At 40.4% G+C, this 17145-nt stretch overlaps 1 protein-coding gene across 4 annotated transcripts in view; it reads left to right on the top strand.

Annotated features, from left to right (window-relative positions):
* Positions 1-17145, top strand: part of SLC2A9 (solute carrier family 2 member 9) — a 247221-nt gene that overhangs the window by 193586 nt on the left and 36490 nt on the right. For 3 of the 4 annotated variants that reach the window (XM_034958295.4, XM_034958294.3, XM_063603723.1), the window contains one exon: positions 4933-7228. The exons of the other annotated variant lie outside the window; for it this stretch is intronic. In XM_034958295.4, coding sequence (XP_034814186.3) covers positions 4933-5217 — 285 coding nt within the window. In that variant the 3' untranslated portion in view covers positions 5218-7228. Of the gene's footprint in view, positions 1-4932; positions 7229-17145 lie in introns of those variants that run through there. 4 annotated transcript variants of the gene reach the window in all.

The raw sequence follows: 17145 nt of genomic DNA, 5'->3' as shown, positions 1-17145 counted from the left end.
CCAAGGGATGCCCTTCCTATGTTATGGCTACATGGCTGTGATAACAAGTAGAGTTATACACCTGCCCTCTAAACTCACTGAGTCACTCTGGATGTTTACCTCAGCCTACCCTTGACCAAAGCACAACCATGTTCCTTGCAGCTGTCTTCTCCCTGTGTCCTCGCATGGTCTCCCTTCTGTGTCGATCTGTGTCCTCTTCTCCTCTCTTATGAGAATAGCAGGATATTGGATTAGGGCCCCACCCTAATGACCTCATTTCAACTTAATCACATCCTGAGGTGCTAGGGCTTAGGACTCAACGTATGAATTTCAGGAGGGATGCAGTTCAGCCCACAGCAGCCACCAAGAGAAACTACTCACACATCTTGATTGTTTCACTTATTCCAATAAGTATCAGTGGCAAATGTATTCTAGCCCCCAAACAGACCCCTAAGAAGCCTGGGCTTCTTCCTCAGAATAAAATGTCTGAGCCAGTAGAGCCACAGACAACGGCACGAATCACGCCTGTATTGAAGCCCATGTATTAGCGGAGGGCCCTGAGCATGCTCCTCAAGCATGGGTTTCCTCTCCAAGCCTGGGTTTCCTCACCTGTAAAACAGGGAAAATCCTTAGCCTTCTCATCACCAACAGAGAAGAGAGGCAACTGTGGTTGTGGGGAGGAGCCCACATCCCTTCATGCTCACCTCCACACTCTGGCTCTGGGATCCTGTTGGCAGCATTTGCTGTGGTCAGCATCAGTGTTGCTTGGGCCATTTGTTATAAAGCCTGCGAAAAACACTCTCCAGTGTGGAGTGCCAATACTTTCCGATTCAGAGAAAATTGCATGCAAATGTATGCCTCTTTGATTCTACTCGAGTTATAAAATGCAGTTTGAGCTCAATAAATTCTGGAAAAGAGCAAATTATTCTTCTCAACCTGAAGAATATTGGGTCATATCCTGAGTGCCTCAGCAGAGTGAGACGGGCAGGGCTAGTCAAACTTTTTCTGAGCTTTTTGTTTTTCTTCAACTTTTATTCTAAGTTTGGGGTACATGTGCAGGATGTGCAGGTTTGTTACACAAGTAAACACATGCCGTGGTGGTTTGCTACACAGATCAACCAATCACCTAGGTATTAATATTAAACCCAGAGTCCATTAGCTATTCTTCCTAACACTCTCCCTCCACCGCAACCCCCCGATAGGCCCCAGTATTGTTCCCCTCAATGTGTCCATGTGTTCTCGTTGTTCAGCTCCCACTTATAAGTGAGAACATGCAGTGTTTGGTTTTCTGTTCCTGTGTTAGTTTTCTGAGGGTAACAGCTTCCAGCTCCATCCATGTCACTGCAAAGGACTTGATCTCATTCCTTTTTATGGCTACATAGTATTCCATGGTGTATATGTGCCACATTTTCTTTATCCAGTCTATCGTTGATGGGCATTTGGGTTGATTCCATATCTCTGCTATTGTGAATAGTGCTGCAATAAATATACACATGCATGTATCTTTATAATACAATGATTTACATTCCTTTGGGTAGATACCCAGTAATGGGATTGCTGAGACAAATGGCATTTCTGTCTCTAGGTCTTTGAGGAATCACCATGCTGTTTTTCACAATGATTGAACTAATTTAAACTCCCACCAACAATGTAGAAGCATTCCTTTTTCTCCGCAAGCTCACCAGCATCTGTTGTTTCTTGACTTTTTAATAATCGCCATTTTGACTGGTATGAGATGGTATCTCATTGTGGTTTTGATTTGCCTTTCTCTAATGATCAGTGATGTTGAGCTTTCTTTCATATGTTTTTTGGCCATATGAATGTCTTCTTTTGAGAAGCATCTGTTTGTGTCCTTTGCCCACTTTTTAATGAGGTTGTTTTTTCTTGTAAATTTGTTTAAGTTCCTTGTGGACTCTGGATATTAGACCTCTGTCAGATGGATAGATTGCAAAAAGTTTCTCTCATTGTGAAGGTTGTATGTTCACTATGATGATAGTTTCTTTTGCAGTGGAGAAGCTCTTTAGTTTAATTAGATCCCATTTGTCAATTTTTGCTTTTGTTGCTCTTTTTTTTTTTTTTTTGACATTTTTGTCATGAAATCTTTGCCCGTGACTATGTCCCAAATGGTATTGCCTAGATTTTCTTCTAGGGTTTTTATAGTTTTGGGTTTTACATTTAAGTCTTTAAGCTATCTTGAGTTAATTTTTGTATAAGGTGTAAGGAGGGGGTCCAGTTTTAATCTTTACCTCAGTCTCTCAAGTAGCTGGGATAACAGGCGACTGCCACCACGCCTAGCTAATTTTTGTAATTTTAGTAGAGATGGGGTTTCACAATGTTGGCCGGGCTGGTCCTGAACTTCTGACCTCAAGTGATCCACCCACCTCAGCCTCCCAAAGTGCTGGGATTACAGGTGTGAGCTACTGTGCTCGGCTGAGCCACATGTTCTTGACTGAATTTTGTGAAACTGTGAGAATAATCCTCACGACACCCATCACGTCCCTTGGGAAAAGAAAGCCAAGCAAGAGGCATCTGTGTGGGTGTCAGAGAGGTCCTAGGAAGCCCTGTTTGTGGCCTGGGATACGGCAGGAAGCCTCTCTGAGCCTCAGTCCATCCATCCACTCACTAAGATACTCAGAGCATCTACTGTATATCAGAGACTCTCCGGGCTCTGAGAATACAAGAAAAATGATGACTCCTGCCTTCAGATAGTTACCTCTTGGTAGGGAGAAGGTTAATAAACAGGCAGTTGCACACTATAATGCTGCATAGTGATGAGTGTCTTTGAAGGCAATGAAGCAGGGCTGGGAGGGGCTATTTCGAAATGAGAGTCAACGAGAACCTCTCTGAGAAAATGACCTTTAAGTCGGATGAAGAGGAGTAAGAAAGCAGGATATACAGAGGCCTAAACGAAGATTATTCCAGCAAGAGAGAACAGCATGTGCAAAGATTCTGAGGCCTAATACTGGAGGGAAATCATAAAGGCAGTGGAGTTGGGGCAAAGAAAGTGAGGAGAGTAAGATCAGAGAAATAAGAGGGACACATGGTCGGTGGCCTTGGAGGCCATGGTGAGGACTTTGGCTTTCCTGCAGGTGACTTAGGAAGTCATGGTGGGTTTTGAGCAGAGGAGTGACAAGTTTTGTCCTTTGTTTAACAGGATCACTCTGGCTTGTCTGTTAAGAATAATCTTAAGATTATGCTTAAAGTGAAAAGCAGGGAAATCAGTTGACAAGCTACTGCAAAAATCCAAGCAAAACATGATGGTGGCTTGCACCAAAATTAGGTTACAATAGAAGTGATGACAAACCCTCAGATTTGGAATACATTTCAAGGTGGAGCAACATGATTTCCTGATGGAGCAGATGTGGGTGGGAGAGAGAGAGAGAAGCTCAGCCTGCCTCCAAGTGTTTTTGTTGGCATAATCAATCAGAAGGATGGAGGCGCCATCAGCAGAGATGAGGAAGGCTAGAGCAGGCAGTTTTAGAGGCTCCACTTTGGACTTGAAAAGTCAGATGTCCATTCCGCCTGCAGATGGGGGTGTGGAGGATGTTGAATGCAAAATTGATATATCTCATTTCATCTTCAAAACAATGTGTGGGTATATGTCACCATGTTGCAAATGAGGAAACAGATGCTCAGTGGATTGAAATTCTATCTTAAATGGCACATCATAAGTGTTAGAACAACATGTGAGTAATGGGATCAGGATTTGAATCCCACTCGACTGGCTTCAGAGCCCATACTCTCCCCCTTCTCCACACTACTCTTGAAGTCTTTGTACGAGCAGAAGGCACAGTCTCAAGAGCTAAGCACCCCCAGGTGTGGAACATTTACTGCATGTGGCACTTTAAAGGGAATGTCTCATTTAATTCATACAACAACCCTACATGTACCATGATTATCCTCTTTTTCAATCATGGAAACTGAGGGACAAAGAGTCTCAGATTTAGTAAATGGTAGATCTAGGATGTGATCCAGGGATCACGCTTAAGCACTTTGCCGTTCTCCAAAAATAAATGTTTGTCAAATCAAAGAATAGAATGGAATTGACTAAAATCTGGATATTGCTTCTTGGGAAATATTATTCAAAGACAGTGTCACCTTATCTTTGGATCAGTAGATGTTTGTTGCATATAATAGTCACAATCCTGACAGCTGGGACCCAGAAAGTCTTTTATTTCTGGAATGGTGGCTTATGCCTATAATCCCAGTACCTGGGAGACCAAAGCAAGCAGATTGATTGAGGCTAGGATTTCAAGTCTTTTATTCCACAAGTATGTCCTGAGTACCTCCTATAAGGCACAGGAGCTACAGAGGTGACTGAGTCACTGAGAAGCTCAAGGTCTAGTGCAGTTGGCAGGGTTATTCTAGTCCAAGCACTAATCAGGATACATAAAACGGAGTGATTGCATTGAACATTTCTATTTTTTCTGATTTCTCTTATTTGTGCAAGGCCGCCTCAGAGTATCAATTAGTGAGTTAGATCATTTGCATATTAGAAAAAACTGGCATTACCTTGGCCTATTCTGTGCTCCACATTCTTCCTATGAACTAAGGCATTTATCTTCCCTTTTGATTTCATTCTTGTCTCATGTGTATAGTAGAAGCAAGGAGACAATGTGGTTAATTGTAAATATAAGCTTAAGCTAATATTCAGCAAGCATTCCATTTTGCTTTCGTGATGATTAATTTTTAAATGCCAAATTTGCAACAACAACAACAAAAAAGTGCCATTTTCTCATCTTTCCCAGAGTTTGAAGCTGATTTATTCAAGCCTTATGTGATAACACTTCATGTAGGGTACACTTGCCTTATAGAGCCAGCATCACACATGGTGTTTTGTCTAGGAGTATTGGTATATGAATGTGGAGCTATTTTAAAAATCTGTGTAGAGATGGTTTAACAGCAAGTTTACTGATTATCTATTTGAGGGTTTTTGTCTCTGCCTTTCCACAGAAAAGTCTGGACACCTACTGTTTCCTAGTCTTTGCTACAATTTGTATCACAGGCGCTATCTACCTATATTTTGTGCTGCCTGAGACCAAAAACAGAACCTATGCAGAAATCAGCCAGGCATTTTCCAAAAGGAACAAAGCATACCCACCAGAAGAGAAAATCGACTCGGCTGTCACTGATGGTAAGATAAATGGAAGGCCTGAACAAGTTTCCTCCTCCACGTTGGACAACTATGTCAAAAACAGGATTGTCTACATGGATGATCTCACTTTTCAGGAAACTTAAAATTTACCCATTATTGGGAGGCTTAAATGAATTGAAGCTATGCAAGTCTTTTATATTATTAAATATTTAAAAGTAAACCTGTACTAATCTAACATTGCAACTGTGTTAGCATTATTCACAACTGAATCTCCCAAACCCTTCTGGAAGCTGCAAGGAATCACTCTATGTTTCAGTAGACCCAGCGTTCTTCTATATAGGTTGATGACCTGCCTTCTTCATGACTCAACCCATGATTTCAAAATGAAATTGGGGAAATAGTAGGTTAATGCTTTATCAAAGAAAAATCAATTTGGTCTGATAGGGGACTCAACGGATTAGAGATCACAGACTGAGGTTCTAGTCCCAGCTTTACCACAAGCAGCCTTGACCTGCCCTCAACCTGGGTCCCAGTGCCTCAATGACCCTAGGCTTCCATCCCTGATATAGGCTTTCAGAAGTCAGTGGAAAGATTCTTCATAGTGCCTAAGAAATGCCTGTTTCCAATATTTGACCTTGTGGATCTCAGGCTTTGGAGAGCCTAATACCAACACACCAGCCTGCAGATTTTGTCTTTCCCAAACTGTGTTCCAGGAATGGGCTCAAAACTTCAGGGCTGACGCTGTCCTCACCCCAGACTATTAGAGTCCTGTGTGCTCACAGAGAACATGAAGAAGAGCAATGTGTAGAAGACTTAACTTTCTCATAACTGCAGCAGGGACTGAAAATTGACCTCCATCCAAATGAAAAACAATGTTGAGGATGATTCTAAAGCTAAACCTAGGCTTGGTGGGGAAAAAAAAAAAACATTGTGATTAATTGGTGATCTCTGCCACAAGTGTGGGGCTCAGAGTGTCAGCACATGTACCTCATGTTTACCAAGTCTAGAAGAGATTTCTCTGAAAAGGTAATGAGCTGTATTGAAAAATGGGGAGTTCACCATCACTCAAAGTGCTCAAGGGAAGACTGGGTGATTACTCATCTTGACTGTTGCTAAGAAAATCTGTGTCAACTTTGGAGGAAGGTGTTTGGAATAGATATGTTGAAGGGCTCTTCTAACTCTTACATGCTAGGGTTGTTTGAGTAAGATCTACTTACAGCCTGCCATCGTAATGTGTGGCTTGTGGTTTGGGCGATTTCCTATACTTGCTTCTAAAATGAAACAACGTGTCCTAAAGTAAAGTAAAGTGCACTTGAACTAGCACCAGTGTGTTTGAATTTGGTATCTCATAGGAGTGGGGCCAGAGAGGACTTGACTTAGCAATACCACTAGAATCCTTTCGGCCATAATCCCTTGGGTTTGCTCAGATCATTCTTGACCATGGCAGCCTTAGGCAAAATTTGAGTTCAGTTTTCCTTTTCTGTGGAGTATTCTTTCATCACTGGGCCACTCCTTTGGTTAATTGCCAACTCAATGCACCATGCCATCCAGCTTTGGGTTGGCTGAAAAATTTGGACAGTGTTTGTCAAGACGAAGAGAAAGTGAGGTGTGGGTTCCAAAAGTGCCTGAGACCAAAAGAGCCAAAGACAATGTAAAATAAAAGTCTTAGCTTTTTGGTGTTCTCTTTTATTTGGAGACTTGAGAATTTAGGCAATAAATATTTATTAGGTACCTATCATAGACAAGGCACTAGCTACATACTAAAGATGTATCAGTAAGCAAGAAAATATACTGCCCTCACCTGCAAAAGCCCATGTCTACCAGAGAAGATAGAAAATCAAAGCATTAACTGTAAAGTTGTCATCAGTACTGTACTTTATAGTACAGTAAATTGTCATCAATACAGTGATATAGAAACATGCCACAGGGATGACTGGGGTGAGAGGTGAGAATCAGGAAAACCTTCCCAAATAAGTGACAGAAATAGAATGGGGAACACTATGACTGTCAGGCAATAGGCCAGGAATTATTCTTACATGTTATTTTATTTGAAAAGCTCATAGAGCCATTTCTCACTCCATTTTCTACTGCTTATAACAGAATACCTGAAACTGGGTAATTTATAGACAAATAAACTTTTTTTTTTTTACTGTTCTGGAGGCTGTAGAGTTCAATGTCAGGGGGACATCTGACGAGTGCCTTCTTACTGGTGGGGCCTCTTGCAGTCCTGAGGCGGCAAAGGGAATCACATGGTGAGGCGGCTAAGTGTGTTCACTGGGGTCTCTCTTCTCTTTATAAAACCACCAGTCCCACTCCCATGATGACCCATTCATTCATTCACTCATTAATCCATTAATTCATGAGGGCTCTCATGACCCAACTACCTTTTAAAGACTCTGCCTCTCAATACTGCCACATTGGGGATTAAATTTCAACATGACTTTTAGAGGGGACATTCAAACCACAGCAGCCACATTAAGGAAATTTTTGAAAAATAAAACAATAAGACACCCATAATCTCATATCCTTCACTCCCCCAACATAAGCAATTTAATTTTTAGACAGCTCTGTCCATTTCTTGCTTATTATTCATCCAGTTGGAATCACAGAATACATGAAACACAATTACAATCATCTTGTCTCTTATCTTCTATTTTTTCCACTTTGTATTAAATCAAATGCATCATCTCAATTCCAAACCCTTTTGTTTATACTCTGATATTTACTCCAGTGAATTCTTCATGTATAAAGTTGTTTTTCACAGCCACACACTTGTACCACAAATCTAGGGGATATTCTTTCTTTTAGTGTCCTTAATATTGTATTAGTTTCTAATATTCACACTTTAACTTTACAAATGAGTAGAATGGAATAGCTGTGTTTCAGTACAGAACTTTTTTCTTATGTTTGCTTGGGCCTTCCTCCTCTCTGTTACCTATGTTGATAATCTAGGATTTGTTGTCTCACATTTTTCCTGATGTTCATATGATATTCAATGAAATAAAATACATGTGACACAAAAAAAGTTGTTCTCCAGATACCCAAATATAATGGGGAGTGGCGAGTCAGAGAGACAGACATTTTCATGAGCTTTGCTTCACAGGCTCTGGTTCTTGGCTGAAAGGTACCAGCCACTTACAGCACCCTGTATCCATTCACAGACCCTAAAAGAATCTCTAGTCAAATTAACAGGTCTCCTTTCCTAATTCCTGACCAGGAGTTGGGGATTAGGCCCTTGTCTTACTATTTTTCATATTCTCTCACCTCCAAGCCATGGAGGTTTATATTTCTTCTTTTCAGGTTCACTAAAAGTAACTCTTCCAGCTGCTAGTTCTGGCTAAGTAAGCACACTCCACCCTATTTCTCCCACTGATCATAACTAGCAACCCTGGGCAGAATCTTAATGAAAACATGTAAGGACTCTGATAAATAAATTATATCAGGCAAATTGAAGAGAGAAATCAAAACCCAAAGGATAGTTAATATGGCAGTGAGTATCTCCTGGCTTATACTCCAGGACAGGGCAGTTTTAGAAACTGTGCAATGGACATGGACTGAAAAAGCTGCAGGAGACATCTCCTGCCTCGATCCCTTCCCAGAGTGACAGGAAAGGGGTGGCCCTTAGGGGAAAAAAATGTGATCAAACTGATGAAAATCAAATATAAAGGAAAAAATCTTGAAAGGCACCTTAGAAAATCAAAGCATTACACAGAGTGGAAAATGATTTGCATGACTTTAGATTTCTCATCAGAAACCAAATAAGCCAGAAGAGACTGGAACAATATCTCAGTATTTTTTTAAACACTGAAAGAACTGTCAATCCAGTTTGAATTTTTTGAAGGCCCATCTGTATGCTATGTACAAGAAGCCCACTGTAAACATAATGATATAGATAGGTTAAAAGTAAAAGAGTGAGAAAATATATAGTATGCAAATGCAAATCAAAAGAAAGCTGGCATATTAATAGTAGAAAAAGTAGATTTTGAAACAAGAGGAATTACCCATGATAAAGAGGAGATTATGTAGTTATAAATGGGTCAATTGAGCTAGAAAGCTCTCAAGTAATTAATATAAAATTTCACCTTAAGAAACTAGAAAAATAAAAGCAAACTATTCAAAAAGCAAACACAGGGAAGAAAATAATAAAGATAAGAATAAAAATATATGAAATCAAAAATGGAAATATATCAAAAACAGGACAAGATAAGAAAATCAATGAAACCAAAAATTGGTTCTTTGGAAAGATCAATACAATTGATAAACCTCTATCCAGGCTAACCAAAAGAGGGAGTATGGAAGAAGTGATGTTGGGGAGATGGAGGGAGAAAAAGAGAGGATAAGAGAGATAGGACACAACTTGCCAAGAGCAGTAATGAAAGAGGCAATATCCCTACAGACCCTACAGATATTAGAAGGGTAATAAGGAAATGCTGTTAATAACCCTGCCTGTAAATTCAACAACTTTAAATGAAATAGATAAATTTTCAAAAGACACTATCAAAAGTCACTCAAGAAAAAATAGATAACCTGAATAGTCCCATATTCACTTAAATAAGCAGAATTCTTAGCTAAAACTTTCCAACAAAGGAAATTCCAGGTCCAGATGGTTTCAGTGGAAAATTCTACCAAATACTGAGGGAAAATATCTACACAATTTATCCCAGAAAATTCAAAAGGGAGAAATGCTTCCTAACTCATTTTATGAAACTAACACAAACCTGATACCAAAATAATACAAGAAAACAGTACAAGAAAATAAAACTGCAGACCAATATTTGTCATAAACAAAGGCACACAATTTCTTTTTTTAGATATACTTTAAGTTCTGGGGTACATGTGCAGAGCATGCAGGTTTGTTACATAGGTATACACGTGCCATGGTGGTTTGCTGCACCCATCAACCTGTCATCTACATTAGATATTTCTCCTAATGCTCTCCCTCCTCTTGCCCCCCAGCCCCTGACAGGCCCCGGTGTGTGATGTTCCCCTCCCTGTGTCCACGTGTTCTCATCGTTCAATTCGCACTTATGAATAAGAACATGCAGTGTTTCGTTTTCTGTTCCTGTGTTAGTTTGCTGAGATTGATGGATTCCAGCTTCATCCATCCAAAGGCACACAATTCCTTATCAAATATTAGCAAGTTAAATCAACAATATAAAAAGGATAATACACCACAACAAGGTGGAGAAATGCAAAACTGTTTCAATGTTCCAAAATCAGTCAATTTAATCCCCCATATTAACTGACTGAGGGGAAAAGAACATATGATTATATCAATAGATACAGGGGAAACATTTGATGAAATTCAACATCCCTCTATGTTCAAAACACTTACCAAACCAGGAATTGAAAAAAGCTGCCTTAACCTGAAAAAGAGTATCTACAAAAAAGATACAGCTAGCATCATATTTAGTGGCGCAAAACTAAATGCTTTTCCCCTAAGATCAGGAACAAAGTAAAGATATTTTCTATCACTGCCTCTATTCACTATCATACTGGAAGTTCAAGTCAGTGTAACAAGGTGAGAAAAATAAATAAAAGGTGTACAGATTGAAAAGCAAAACATTAAAAATAAAACTGTTTCTATTCACACACATTATTGTTTACATATTAAATCTCAAAGAATCTACCTGAACTAAAAAGTTAACAAGGTTACAGAATAGAAGTTCAACACACAAATATTCATTGTATTTCTCTGTACTACCAATGAACAATTAAAAACTAAAACATAAAAAAGTTGCTCTTCATAATAGTTCCAAAAACAAGAAACACTTGGTTAAATATCTAACAAAACATATTTATGTTCTTTAGTTTTCTGCCGAAAACTACAAAACACTGATGAAATAAGTCAAAGAACGAATAAATGGAAAGGTACACTGTGTTCACTGAATGAATGACTTTACTAAAGTTAAAAGGTCAATCTTCTTCCATTTATCTATAGATTTACCACAATCTCAATCAAAATCCTAAAAGAAATTTTATAGAAATTAACAAGCTTATTCTAAAATGTATACGAATGGCAAAACAGTTTTTTAAACAAAGAATAAAGTTAAAAGACTCATACTACCCGATTTTAAGATTTATTATAATTCTACAGCAATCAGGACACTACAATATTGGTGAAAGTATAGACACAAAGATCAGTGGAATAAAATGGAGCATCCAGAAATAGACCCACACAAAAATGATCAATTGAATTTTGACAAAAGTGCAAAGGCATTATCTTTTCTACAATGGTTCTGAAATAGTTTAAGAAAATAAATTCCAACCTATATCTCACTCCTTAAAAATGAATTCAAAATGAATTCAAAATGAATCATAACCCTAAATATAATATATAAAATTAGAAAAAGTTTAGGAAAAAACTTAGGAGAAATTCTTGTTAAATTTAAGCAAAGACTTTAGGATATAACACCAAAACACAATCCATAAAAGAAAATTCGGTAAATTATACTTCATTGAAATTTAAAACCTTGTTCTTTGAAAGATACTGGGGGTTTTTGTTGTTGTTGTTGTTTTGAGACGGAGTCTCGCTCTGTCACCCAGGCTGGAGTGCAGTGGTGTGATCTCGGCTCACCACAACTTCTGCCTCCCGGGTTCAAGCGATTCTCCTGCCACAGCCTCCCAAGTAGCTAGGATTACAGGCACGCATCACTGCACCCAGCTGATTGTTGTACTATTAGTGGAAATGGGGTTTCACCATGTTAGCCAGGCTGGTCTTGAATGCCTGACCGCAGGTGGTCTGCACTCCTCAGCCTCCCAAAGTGCTGGGATTACAGGCATGAGCCACCACACCGGGCCAAAAGATACTGTTAAAAGAATGAAAAGACAAGCTAGAGGCTGGGATAAAAATATGTTCACATATTTTTCTCACACACATATCCACCAAAGAACTTGTATCAAAAATACATGAAGAGCATTCAAAACTCAACAATGAGAAAACAACTCAAAAGCTGGGCAAAAGCTATGAACAGGCACAAGGTATACAAATGGCAAATAAGCATGAAGAAAGGTGGTTCATGATTAGTTATTTGGGAAATCAGAATTAAAATTACAATGAGATACCCCAAACCTATTGGAATGGCTAAAATAAAAAATCCTCATAGTACCAAGTGTTAGCAAGAATGTGGAGCAGTGGGAACTCCAATAGATGGCTGGTGGGAATGAAAAACAGAAACAGCCAGTGGAGTAGCGGAGTGGTGATCAAACTATTGTTTCTATTACTGACTGAAGCTGTACTGGAGAAAACATCTTAGGCATATTTCCTAATATTGAACTCCTGAGCTGACTGTACCCATCAAGACCTGTATACTTTTTTTTTTTTTTTTTTGAGACAGTCTCGCTCTGTTGCCCAGGCTGGAGCGCAATGGTGCAATCTTGGCTCACTGCCAGCTCCACCTCCCAGGTTCACGCCATTCTGCCTCAGCCTCCCGAGTTGCTGGGACTACAGTCACCTGCCACCACACCTGGCTCATTTTTTGTATTTTTAGTAGAGACGGGGTTTCACTGTGTTAGCCAGGATGGTCTCGATCTCCTGACCTTGTGATCCACCCGCCTCAGCCTCCCAAAGTGCTGGGATTACAGGCATGAGCCACCGCACCCGGCCCAAGATCTGTATACTTTTCACCTGCCCCCATCCCACACACACTCACAAGGGCTAGACCATCCCTGGATGGAGGAACAGAGACTGTGTCAATGCTGTGGCAAGCAATTCCCAGGACAAAGAAAATAATAATCGTGACAGGGACTTCCTCCTTGACCAAACTCTAGTCCAGCTCCTCTGAGCACTCTTCCCCACTAGGCCTTGGCCTTGGCCAGCAGCCCCAGTGTTAGCGAGAATTCTGCTAAGCCAGTTTAGTGAAAACTCCCTGCCCCTGGATCATAACCAAAGTTCTCTCAGTAATTTTCCATCCACTGACTCCCTCACCCTGCTCCTTACTATAAATCCCCAGCTGGCCATGTTGTAATCAGAGTTGAGTAGTTGAGTTCAAGCTGTCTCTGCTATTGCAATAGTCTTGACAGCTACTGCAATAGTTTTGAATAAAGTTCCCCTTACCTGTTTCAGTCTGTCCAGTGAAATTTTTCTTCGACAATACTCACAGCTCTATACTTTATCCAAACAAAAACTTGAGCCAGAAGATTAGTCCTCCTTGCTTGGGGGAGGAGTGAGTAAAAAGGGCAGAAGTTCCTGTTTAACAGATCCAGGAAGAAATAAGAGAAGGACATAATGGTTGGCCCCATACAGCGTGTCAGATGGAGATGAAAGTCTTGCAAAGGACACCCGCTCAGCATGGCTAGGGTCATCCATGATCCAGCATCCATCTCTGGAGTGCAGACAATAAAAGGAACTGAAGATGCTGGGCCTCCGACAAGGAGGTGACTAGTGAACCTATAATCCTCAACCCCAATTTGTCTTACAGTTTGGGAAACTATAAGTAATGTAGCACTGGAAGGCAGTCACTCAAAATAGTGCCTAGCCACGTACTCACTGGTCAATCCAAGAATGCGGCACAATTGCCCTGCCAAACACCAGCAAACAGGAGGGAGAGACAAAGCCAGTGATTGGTCGAGCGTGGCCTCTGGCAGCAGGGATTGTCTGCTGCTCTTGCAGAACAGGATGGAGTCACCCATGGCTTCCAGAGAGATTAGGGGGCTGAGATTATGAAGACTCAAGTTTGGTAGGGCAAAAAATCTCCCTGCTTTTTATTGTTTAATAAGACTGAGAATTAGGAGAGTTGCATGGAGAGTTAGGAGTGTTCCCTTATAATGAAGTCCCATTCATTTAGCAAAAGGACTCGGAGTGGACATTACATGAACAGAAAATGTTTCTAAAACACGTTTTAAACATTTACAGTAACGAGGACACTCATACAAATGTGACTATGTGAGTGGATGTGTTTGTGCATGTATGTTAAGCATATGAAACATTCCTCTTCTATTATTGCATATGTTGACCCATTCTGGGCTGGATCAGTGGTGCTCATCTAGAAAAATGAAGAACTGCTTCAGGAGGGCAGGAGTCTTGTCTGTTTGATTCTCCACTGTATTCAGCCAACATAGTACCTGGCACATACGTAGAAGGTGCCTGACAAACATTGACTGAATGAATGAGTTAATGAATGGGTAGTATGTCAGGCAGCATCATGGCCCCTTCAAAGATGTCCAGGGCGTAATCCTAAGAACCTTCGAGTATGTTAACTTACAGGGCAAATGGGGCTTGGCTGATGTGATTAAAGTAAGGATCTTGAGTTTGGGTCATTAACATGGATGACTGGGTAAACCCAATGTCCTCATAAGGACACAAAGGTCCTTATAAAAGGGAGGTGGCAGAGTCAGAGTCAGAAAGGAAGTGATACTAGAAGAAGAGATGAGAGAGAGAGAAAAAGCTTTGAAGATGCTGCACTGCTGGCCTTGAAGACGGAGGAAGGGGTCATGAGCCAAGGATAGCAGGCAGCTTGTAGAAGCTGGAAAAGGAAAAGAAATGTATTATCCCCTAAAGATTCCAAGGTGTTGCGTCTCTATGAACACTTTGATTTTAGGATTTTTGATCCCCAGAACTGTAAGATAATAAATTTTTGTTGTTTTAAGCCACTAAGAGGGTGTATGTGCGTGTCATCTTTTTTTTTTAATTTTTAACTTTTTGTGTTGAAATACTTTCACACTTACAGAAAACTTATGAAAAGAGAAAATCACCCAGATTTCCATTTTTTCAGCTACATTGAAGTATAATCAACTGAGTCACAAGGGCTAGACATTTAAGATGTAGAACTCGTATATCTGAAATTGCATACATCTAAGATGTAGAACTCAATGTTTTGATATTAGTATATGTTATGAAACCATCACCACAATCAAGCTAATTAACATATCATCACCTCATATATTTACCATTTTCCTTTCTTTTTATGTGTGGTGAGAACACTTAAAATCTACCCTCTTGGCAAATTTCAGGTATACAGTACCTGAAACTGTAGTCACCATGCTGTTCATGAGATCTCCAGAACTTATTCATGCTGCATAACTGAAACTTTGTACCCTTTGACTATCATCTTTCCATTTCTCCCCTTCCCTCATCTCCTGAAAACCACCGTTCTCCTCTCTGTCGAGCCATAAGTTTTTAGAAATTAGTTACAGCAGCAGCAGAAAACTATTACAGACAGCCTAGAGCAGTTGTCTCCAGAGCAGGTAATGAGTGAGCAGAGCACAAGATTCTTTATTGTGATGTGAGAAGAAAATGTTAGAAATTCTATTTATTTATTTATTTATTTATTTATTTATTTATTTATGTTTTGAGACAGGGTCTTGCTCTGTTACCCAGGCTGGAGTGCAGTGGTGCAATTTCAGCTCACTGCAGCCTCTGCCTTCCAGGCTCAAGTGATCCTTCTGCCTCAGCCTCCTGAGTAGCTGGGATTACAGGCGTGTGCCACCATGCCCTGCTAATTTTTGTATTTTTAGTAGAGATGGAGTTTCACCATATTGGCCAGGCTGGTCTCAAACTCCTGACCTCAAGTGATCCACCTGCCTCGGCCTCCCAAAATGCTGGGATTACAGGCGTGAACTACCGTGCCCGGCCTCATTTTTTATTTTAAAGTAAATATTATTGGATTTTATTTTACATGATTCAAACACTGTCCTAACCCAGACTAGCCATGACCTTGCTTAGACACCTTGGCTGCTGCTCTTTATAGACATTTTGAAGGACTTCAAAACTCTGAAGGATTCTCTTCCTTCAGAATCCCAAGATGGCTGACTTTTAATCCCACACATGTAACACCTTTTACTTTCTTTCTAGTCCATCGTAGGAACCAGAAAATTTGCCTTTGTTGGAGGGAGGAACAAATGAAGCATGCAAATGTAGTGACAGGCTCACTGGCCACCCTCCTTAATCCATGAAACTGAAGGCCACACCCTAACGGCACAGGCCAGGGAACTTTAAGGATCTTGGGTCTGGACTTCATGGAGCAGAGCTTCTGTAACAGCTGTGATCTGCCTACCTCTGCCCTGTGCTTGTGACAGTCAAAACTTCTGTCTAGTTTAAGCTACTCTTACTTGGGTTTCCCTTACTCATGAATAAACCTAAACTCAATCCATACAGGTTATGACAGGAAAGGGCACAAGGCAAATGAGAATATGTGAAGTCAACCCAATTCTTTAGACACTTGACAAGTTGTATCTGTGGGGCGCAGGTGCCTCCAGGTTAAAGGAGCATGGATTCCTAGTCTTGGATTCTCTAGTCACAGCAGCTTTGCTGGAGTTCTGGTGCTTTCCCTGGTGCTGGCGTGGGCTTTCCACCTAGCAGTGCTCATTTATCTTCAAGTTTGCATAAATATTTTCACACTATTGTGTATGATGCTGGAGACAACCCATGAAGTAAATATCATTGGGTTATTTTCTGTGATTCAAACCCTCTTCTTCCAGTTTCCAATCCAGTCAAGTTTAGTGTTCCTATCACTACACCACAGGACCTCTCTGTCTCCAGAGTGATGACTCTGATCTGTTTCCCTACCTGCATGTACCACATCCATTTGTTAATCCCTTTCACCGTGGCACTTTGACATCTAGTAACCTTGTGGTCTTGGTGGACTGTGCCCCCCAGTACATGCCTACGTGTAATCCTCTACTGCATTGTCTCTTAGCCGTGCAACTTTCTTTTACCACTGAGACATCAGAAAATGCGATACAAGCAGAAGTTGATAAACACCTTTGCTCTAGCGCTTTCTCTCAGAATGCTGATGTCATCACATGAGGAAGCCCAATCTAGCCTTCTTGAGCATGAAAGACCACATAAAGGGAGAGCCCAGGTGTCTCCACTGTCCCACCTAAGCTCAGATCCAAGTGACCCTCCAGTCAAATACAAGTGAGCCCAGGAGGAAGTAACAGAAGAAGAGAAGAACACAATCAATTTACAGAACCATGACAAATAATAAATTATTGTTGCTTTAAGCCACCAACTTTTGGCATGATTTGTTAAACAGCAATAGATGGCTACTACAGACCCACTGTTTCTGGCCATGTTTTTCTCACCATTCAGTGAGTTTTTTAGCACTTCTTGGATCCCCAAACAAGACCAG

The sequence above is a fragment of the Pan paniscus genome, chromosome 3, assembly GCF_029289425.2.
Source record: "Pan paniscus chromosome 3, NHGRI_mPanPan1-v2.0_pri, whole genome shotgun sequence".
NCBI lineage: Eukaryota > Metazoa > Chordata > Mammalia > Primates > Hominidae > Pan > Pan paniscus.
Note: the sequence above shows the minus strand (reverse complement) of the source record. Positions and strands in the feature narration are given on the sequence as shown.